This window comes from Pteronotus mesoamericanus, unplaced genomic scaffold (assembly GCF_021234165.1).
Source record: "Pteronotus mesoamericanus isolate MK-2021 breed Mesoamerican mustached bat unplaced genomic scaffold, CSHL_Meso_final contig_84, whole genome shotgun sequence".
Classification (NCBI taxonomy): Eukaryota; Metazoa; Chordata; class Mammalia; order Chiroptera; family Mormoopidae; genus Pteronotus; species Pteronotus mesoamericanus.
In genome coordinates this window covers 1,459,398-1,468,516 of record NW_026555267.1, presented here as the reverse complement: position 1 = coordinate 1,468,516, position 9,119 = coordinate 1,459,398, and the positions used below count along the sequence as shown (strand labels likewise).

The 9,119-nt window shown below is 41.5% G+C and overlaps 1 protein-coding gene across 3 annotated transcripts in view; it reads right to left on the bottom strand.

The window, feature by feature from the left end:
* The window catches only part of KAT7 (lysine acetyltransferase 7), a 32,460-nt gene continuing 23,341 nt past the window's right edge, over positions 1-9,119 (bottom strand). For all 3 annotated transcript variants that reach the window (XM_054585381.1, XM_054585382.1, XM_054585380.1), the window contains 6 exons: positions 7,602-7,691; positions 7,224-7,364; positions 6,045-6,138; positions 3,060-3,206; positions 2,306-2,412; positions 1-1,676 (listed from right to left, as the gene is read on the bottom strand). In XM_054585381.1, coding sequence (XP_054441356.1) covers positions 1,575-1,676; positions 2,306-2,412; positions 3,060-3,206; positions 6,045-6,138; positions 7,224-7,364; positions 7,602-7,691 — 681 coding nt within the window. In that variant the 3' untranslated portion in view covers positions 1-1,574. The remainder of the gene's footprint in view (positions 1,677-2,305; positions 2,413-3,059; positions 3,207-6,044; positions 6,139-7,223; positions 7,365-7,601; positions 7,692-9,119) is intronic.

The following is a 9,119-nucleotide window of genomic DNA, read 5'->3' as shown; positions in this document are numbered from 1 at the left end:
TTGAGCAGAGAACATGCTTTATTGAGGAGTAGATATAGAACAGCACATTCTACCACATGTGGGGAAGGGTTAGCTTCTGTAAAAGGCTTTTATCCCTTAAGAAAACCCCCAGTGAAATTGCTTTTGGATAAATTTTAAGTGACACTGAAACTGGCAGGGAGCTGCCACTGAACATGCTTAAAATTAGCTCCCCCCAACCCACAGTGAATATAAGTAGTGTACAGAGATGACAAGAGAAAAGGCACAAATGACCAGAGTCGGGATTGTGGTGAGGGCTCCACATGAAGACAGCAGTGTTGTAGGCGACCAAGTTGGGAAGGGTGACATGTCATACATCAAAAGCTGCCCCAAGATAGCAGGTTATAATGGGCCGGAGCGAAATTAGAGGGAGCATCTCTTCCTTCACTTAAATCCCAAAAATAGGAGACCAGAGACTAGGGGGATGGTGGCAAATCCCAAAGAGGAAATGGAGGAGGAGTTCTTGGAAGGGCATGAGCACTTTAGTCCTAGGGGGAGGGCGAGGCACTGTTGAAAAGAGAAGCAGACCTTGGCGGGGTGGCCATTCTGCCTGCCTTGTTGAGTCATGGGCTGAGATACTTTACAGTGTCTGCTTCTCCAAGGATGTTCAGAAAAAATCAGTGCAACTTATGTGGAAGTACAGGTGTGCGATATCAGACTGGTACTCGTGAAAAGGTCTTTGCAATTACTGAACCAGTTAACATGCAGCATGAAAGGGAGAACTAACTGGAAATTATTTTGGCACCTGCAAACATAAAAAGGGGCAGGAAGTAAGGAAGGAAGAAAACGTTTACTACTGGGCACTTTCTGGTGAGGCAAAAAGTATTCATTCCCTTCCACCCAGACAGGGCCCACTGCCCAAGGGTGAACTCAACACAAAATACAGAATCACCACCTCTTACTTCTCTCCAGCTCATTCAGATAGATGATGTGCTGTTACCAAGACTGATCCCAGGGTGGGGCTTCCAAAGTATTTGACTCTGACCAGCCTGATACTGACCAAAACAGGTCTTTCCATAAAAATGGAGGAAAATATTGAAAGTGAGATGAAATCCGAAGGGAAGAGACCCCTCCCAGCACACACTCAGAGGTGTCACCTCTTCCCTGCCCATCCAAAAAACACATGTAAGGAATAACTGGAAAGGTCCCGGCAGTGGCAACTATATTTGGAGGTCTGGCGACCAGGCGGCAAGAAGCACGATTACAAAGTTTAGAAGACACAACACAACCTCATGGGGTAAGAGAACATGAGGAGAGAACCGGTGACTGGACAGGTACAGTACCAAACAGAATACCTTGGGTCAGTGCTGCGAGGGACCTGCACTCAAGTCTAATATAGATCCCATCTGGGCAACCTCACTGAGGCCGAAACAACAGTTCCTCAGAACCAGCGTCTGCAGTGTACATGAAGGTCGGAGCCAGGACAGTCCTGAGGGGGGTGGCCTTCCCAAAGGATACTGTACTTGCCAATCACGAGAGCAACAGAAATGACAGACAGATCCCTAGGGTGCGGATTCCTACTGCTGGGGTTCGCTGGCTCAGAGTGACAGGCCACTTTAAGTGCCCTTGGGAGGGGTCCATTTTAAACAGCTGGGGTCCATGGTTTTATTGGAGTTGGATCTCTTGGCCTCTTTGGCTATCCACTCATCAATCAGGTCCTAGAGGAGAAAAATGGGAAAAATTATTGTACACATTCAACTACAATGGCTTTATATATGAATTCCAAAATGACTGCTGGCAAAGAAAGAATCACCCAAGATTTAATACTATACTAAGGTGTAAAAAAAAATTATCTTTGACTTACAAATCCATTTCTTTCTCCTATGTCCTTAGTAAGACCTGAAAATCATTATTCATCTTCCCTAATGGTAAGTGTGAGTCAACTATAAAACCATTTTAAAAGTGTTTAAGTGGAGACAGCATTTCTTAAAGGAATTTAAAGCCACTTTCACAAGCCTAGAGTTTATTCCTTTCTACAGATGGGCAATTTTCTGCAATCTGAGAAAATCGCCGAACGACAGAGTGCTGTACAACGTACGGCTGCTTAACTCAAGCTGCTTAACGTGTGTCACCCGAACGCGACAGGAGCTTGCCGGCACGGGTAAGGAGGGGGTAAGCTCGGCGGAGGCGCCACCGCACACTGAATAAATGAGACCACATAAAAAGGTGCATGTAGCCAAACTCCTTCAAGAAGGAGAGGTGACCTTTAGGGTGCGAACACCCCACTCTGTTCTGCTAGGCCTCAAGGGACATTCGGCAATGAGCAAGCAGCTGACAAAAACTTTACCTGTCTCTTCAAAACTAGGTGTTTTCCTTTCCAATACTTGAGCATCTGAAGGGCTTGCAGAGTGCTGACAATGTCCACAGGATTCACAGCTGTCTCCTGGCTAATTTCTGAAAAAGAAGAGCTAGTAAGGACCTGGCCAAAGTGCGGATTCTCCTATCAGGATCCTTCCGCCCCTGCCCTTACAGGACATCCAAACGAACTCCAAATGGTTGGAGCCTTTGACACACAACCCAACCTCCTCAGAAAAAGTTTACGAAGCATTCAGTCAACCAGTCCAAATAACTACAGGACGGTTATTACAGCAAGAAGCCAGTCTTGGCCCTTACAGAAATCAAGGTCAAAGCCAGATCATTAAATTCTTGTACCCTTGCATAAATATACAGGGATGTTTTAGAAGCTCACGTATGTGCCAAAAGACTTCAAGTTTTCATTCATATCTAAACTTTTGTTAATAATTAAAATGTTATCAATAAAACCTTTTAAAAAACAGAATTAAAATATTAGTACAACCTGGCATTTGAGAATCCAAATCATACAACCAGTCCCAAGAGGCAAGTACCCTGGAATCCCTAGGCACCGTTAAGGGTCTCCACAGTGGCCCGCATTCAGCTGGCCTTGTGTTACATTCAGAAAAAACAAAGAATGGGGCACTATCTTTGCGGGTTACAAAGCATGAGCAGGGCCAAGACGAAAAGTCAAAATGTCCAGTGGCATTAACATCTTGGGTACAACCATTCTAGAGTCAAAAACCAACCTTTGATAGAAATCTCTTTGCCTTGGAAATTATGCAGGTAGCGAAGCAGCACTTCTTTCCAGTAACTGCGATAGCTTATGAGCCCCAGGTCTGAGAGTGGACGTTCTGGGGAGCCAACTTTTTCTTCCACTTTGGAAAGCAAGTAACCTGCGAGGGAACAAACACACAGACTTTTTTTTTCAGCAACACTGTATCTCATCCTAATAGAAAAGAACAATGTGCCAATATGGAAGAAGGTGTAAAAAGTACAGTACTTTGCATTGTCAATTAGGCTCCAGACAAATTTTACTCATTCAGTGAAAAACTATGTAGCTGTCATAGAATATGCTGCCTTAGTAAAGGAAAAGGAGAAGAATGTGTATTTGCATTTACTATAATAGACATAAGAAACTCTGGAAGGCCTCAACAGACACTGCAAGAGCAATGGTTATCTGCAGGTGTGTGCTGGGAATAGGGTAGGGAGGCCATTTCATTACATAGCTTTTACTTTTCAAATTGTGAACTTTACAAGTAAGTCATCGGAGCTTTGGGGCTGGTGAACAAGTGGAGGCACAAGGAGAACGGTGAGCCTGCAGAGGGCAGGGCACCTCTGCACCCTTTCCTCACACCTTGCCCAGTGCACTTCTTCCATCTGATGTCCTTTGTACATTGTACATTGTGTATATCGCCGTCATATCCTTCAAGAAACTGGTAAAGGACCTGATGAATTTTTCTGAAGATCTAGTAGTCCTGATATTGCCTTCCCCTAACATAATCCATAATCCAATTACCTTAAAACAATTGTCAATGACAAACCTCTAAAGATAAAGAGCTAAGAGAGATGCTTCATCACCAGTCATTCATGCTTTCTCTTTCAATGCTATAAAGAGAGTCTTTGCAACAAAGTACTGACACACGTCACAACATGGATGGATCTTGAAAACCTTATGCTACATGAAAGAAGCCACACAGACAAGGACACATACTATATGCTTCCATTTATATGAAATGTCCAAAATGGGAAAATTAATGGAGACAAAAAGTAGATTAGTCAATAATATTTTAATACTACGTATCATATCACATGGGTACCAGACTTTCTGAGATGATCACTTCCTAAGTTACAGAAAGGTCTCATAACTATGTTGTACACCTAAAACTAGTATCAACTGTAATTGGAAAAAAATTTTAAATTGTTTTTTAAAAAGTAGATCATAGATGCCTAGAAGTGGAGAGATACGGAAATGGGGAATTAATTATTGCTAGTAAGTATAAGTTTTTTGGAGGGGAAGATGAAAATGTAAACCTGGATTGCGAGAATGATCGCACAATTCTTTAAATGTAGTAATTCTCTAAATTGTACTTTGAATATGAATGAATGTATGGTATGTAAATTATACCTCAATAAAGTTGCTTTAAAAAGGAAAAAAAATTAAGAACAGATTATCTCAGTACCACCTATGAAGTGGTTGGGAGGACTCAAATCTCAAGAAGCCTCTAGTTCTAACATCTAAACATTTACCATTCAACACCATGGGGCTGCAGTCAGCAAAATTCAGTCTGGGAAACTACTGGGAAACTAGCCTGCTTTCTTCAATAAATAAATAGCAAAGAAAAAAGAGCGATGGAGTGGCAATTTTCAGATTAAAAACATTTACAAGCCACATCTGTCAATACCAATATATCAATTCTATATGAATCTGAGTAAAAGTAATACTTTTTTCCTAAAGAACAAAATCACAGTAGCAGGATAATGTGAGTACTGTAATTTATCATATTAAGAACACTTTTGGTGTTTTTTAGGTGTAAGAGACATTATCTTCTAGAGATATTAAAATAATGGAGGATGGGAATATACGTCGAACAAGATTGGCTATAAAATGATAACCACTAAGGAAGTTTTATTATACCATTATTCTACTTGTCTGTTTCAAAATTTCCACAAAATTAAGTTTATAAAATAGGTGTTACCTATTAAAGATAGACTATCTCCCCTCAGAATTCTAAGAATTCTAATTTTGACTGACACATATTGAGCCACAGTGAAACACAATACGATTCTTATTACTGCAGCTCTGTTCTACAACGTCACTGCAAATACTGACGTAGTGAACAAGGAACCATCGCTCCTAGGGAAACAGAGTTAGGTTCCTGCAAGCCTCGGGTCACATTTTCATCAGCTAATCACTAGGTAACCTTATTTATGTATTTCTGTTTAACAACACCTTGTTTAATATTTATTGTCCACATAGTAATATTGATTTCACAGCCAACAGCACAATAACCTATCCTGAATGAAGCCTACTACAAATTTTCTCTCTGTAAAGCACATCAAAACCTTTCTAGACTGTATTTCGGCACTATACTTAGGGACCATTTAAAATCAGCAACAAAAAGCACAAAAATATGAAAAACATGGCACTCCTAGACCGTGGGAAGAACACTTGTTTATACTAAGCTGAAACAAGGCACTCTGTTTGACCTCTGCTGGAAATGTGTGGTGACTTATTTTTTTGCTGCTGTGCGCACATCCGCGGATGATAGCAGAAGTGCCAAGAGCACTGATTTTGGGGTTACAAATAAAATTCTAGTGAGTAGGCAAATTCCTGAATACGGGAGCCACAATTAATGAGGCCCAAAGCCTTTTAGCAGGTATCCTGCTTGCCTCCAGAAAAGTCCTTACAAAACTGAAATCTTTAACATCCACAAAGAGATCTGAGGCCTCATACATACATGTGCTGTTCATAAGTCTCAGACTGGGCTAATCCTAACATGCTCACTTTACTCTCCTCTACGTCGCCTACTGCCAGGTCCCAGGCTGAAGGCCTTGCATTCACTGAGTATTCAATGTGCACCAGGCCAACTGCTGATGTTCAGGTTTTGCCCACTTACTCACTTTATGCCAGTACACACCAGCTAAAAGTCAGAAATTGCAGAGACCGTAGGACAAAAAGACAACGATGTCCACATGGTCCCTGCCATGTGGAGCTGAGCAGTCCCACTTACTGAAATCAATGAGCATCTTGCCATAGCCCTGTCTCATGTACTGAGGCATGGTAAGGATACAGGACACGTTATAGTTGAGGAATGAATTCTTCTCCTAAAACCAAGAACAGACAGATGAACAGGTCATGTGGGTTTAGAACCAAAGGTGTCAGCAGTCCTACAGATACAAAATAAGGCTGCTTGCAAAGTATCTGGCTAACCAGTCCTGGGAGTGGCTGTCCAGCTCCAGCTGTTACACACCCTTTATGATGGCCAAAGCCCTTGATCCCAGGGTTTCCGTAGCTCTGAGACCTCCAGTCTCATTTTAAGGGGGCTCACTCTGGATTCTTTATAGTCACAGAGCAGGGAAAAAAGGGTTAGATTGCACAGTCCGGGGCAGCCCTCTTTAAAAGCGATTTTTCAAAACGGGGCTGCCTCATGGAGGAGGGAGGGATCTGAAACAGTAATCCCCATTCTGGAAGGAGGTAAAAAACAATCAAATCACATATTGTATGACTGCATTTATGCAAAATGTCCAGAACAGGCAAAGTTACAGAGACCCCTGGAAGGGCTGGGTGGGCTCGAGTGGGAATGGGGGAGGGTTGCTTGTAGGCGCAGGCTTTCTAATTGAGGTAACGGAAACTAGCAATAGTTGCACAACTCTGGAACTATGCTAAAAACCACTGTACACTTTAAATGAGTGAACTGTATAGTATGGGAATTATATTTCAATAAAATTGTTATATTAAAAAGTCATAAACACAACCTGGCCTTGAGTTTTTAAAGGCACTATGGGATTATCAGTGTGAAAGAACCCAGCTTTAAAAAAAGGAGGGGGGGGGCTAAAGGAATAAATACCTGGTTTGAGCTAATAACAGACAAGAGGGCTGAGCCAGAAGAGCTGGCTTGACTACAAGATGTGGGCTTGTGGGTTAGAAGGCAGGGCACTGGCCAGTAATTAATAGGCAGCTCCAACCCACAATCCAGAAATGAATAAACCAGAAGCTTTTAATAAAGAATGGCACATTTTCATTAAACAATCTTTGATATGGATTTTCCATTTTTTTTTTTTTTTTAAGGGAAGGGCTGTCTTCATTGTCCAGAACCCTGCAGTTTCCTGTCGGTGATTTGAGTCCCCATGAGGCAGTATCAATCACCCTGCTCTGACCATTAGCTTCTTAATGTCCAGATCCTGCTGACCTTGGAAAAATATCCAATCAGGTGACAGCCAGTGTTGTCTGCTTCTGTCATAACATAGAACAGGAAGGGCTCCACATCATAATATAATGTCTTGTGGTCCAGAAAAAGCTTGGCCAACAGGCACAGGTTTTGGCAGTAGATCTACAAGCAGGAAAAAAAAAAAAGAGTTCATGTGTAGGCCAGTGATTCCTGAACTTATGAGATAAAGGCCTAAAGTTAAAGATCATGTCATTATTGTTAATGAAGCAGAAACTGTATTTTGGCCAACAGAAGAATTCTACCTTCTTTACAAGGTGAGATGGACACAAAACAAACTCCTTCTGAAATCTGTCAGTGCACAACACTACCAGCCCTGTTTCCTAGGTCGCCGCTTTTTACCTTGTTTTTCTTGCCATCCACTTCAAACACGGATATTGAACCTTTGCGGTATATCTCATCGCCGGGTGGGTGTTTCCACACACACTTAGCCTGCAAGAGAGTGGAATTCACATCAGGGAAACAAACCTTCCCAACGAGACTGCTGCGCAAAAGGGGAAAAGGATCGCAGGTCAAATTTAGTCAGCCGAGATGACAGACAGTTGGACACGCACTTGAGAACATGCAGCAGAACAGGTTTCTTTTTTAGTAAAACAACTTAAGGCTTCTAAATCATTGTGATATATTTATGATATTTTCTAGCAGTTTGGAACAAGTTTTCTGGATTATATTCTGGCACTGTTTCAATCCAGGAGATTAAAACCATCCACTACGTAAAAGCCAGATAAACAAAAAATACCCTTGCTTATTAGAAAATGCCTGCGACAACAGGAAATTCTTAAGCAGCTTATTTCAAGCAGCTTAGAGTTGCTAAGTAAAGATAGGAGTACTTTACTCTCACCTTTACCAGTAACTTCTCTGGTTGCCCCCAAGTGTCCCCTTTGTTATATAAGAAAATAGGAGCAAGTCCTTCTGTGGGAGGAAACAAAAAAGGAAGGGTTGGGGGAAGGCAAGGCAGCCAGACTGAGCAGGAAGCTGGGACTTGCCTGGGGCCCAGCAGCACCCTAGGGGCACTTGGCCACAAGGGGGCACAAGGTACCCCTTTCCTTACTCTCAGTTGCTAATAGATTTAAAGCAGCCAGTCAGCCATGGCTGTAAATTACTGATCTTCAACCTTTTTCATCTGGTGGCACACATAAACTAATTACTAAAGTTCTGTGGCACACCAGAAGTATATTTTTTGCCAATATGACAAAGAAATGGGTATAATCTTGACTGATTTACACAAAAATAAAAATAGTAATTATCCCTTTTTGCACCAAAGTGACTTTTTAAAAAATCAGGTGCCTATACTTATACTTCTATATAAGGATTTCTGGTACCAAGAATTAACCAAGCAGACATGACCAATAAGATGCAACTCTATTATATGACCTATATATTTATGGTTCAAGACAAGGGCATTCACTCCAGATGGCTATTGTGTTGGCTGTTGCTTTTTAAAAAATCTGATGATCTAAGGGTAAAGAAGTCAATGCCCCTGACTAAAACAGTCAGGTATCACTTGTTTTAAAAAATTCTTGCAACACACTGGTTGAAAAATCGCTGCTATAAAAAAGTGAATTCCTTAAAGGTTTCATGTAAATACATTTCAAAAGCACATGTATATATCCAGAGCACTTTCTATTAAATTTTATTGTGCCTTTTGATCAACTCAAGAATGATGACCTAATTGTCACATGTAAATCCAAATATTAACTAGTTCTCCAAGAAAGCTCCACCTATAGTTTGTCCCTATCACCAGCCCTTTGTCATGCGGCTTTCCCCAACAACAGCTAAGCTAAAACAACTATTTGTATAGAAACTGTTAGCTACGTGGCCAAAAAAGGCCCGTTTCAGCGATTATGCCTGAAGCAACAT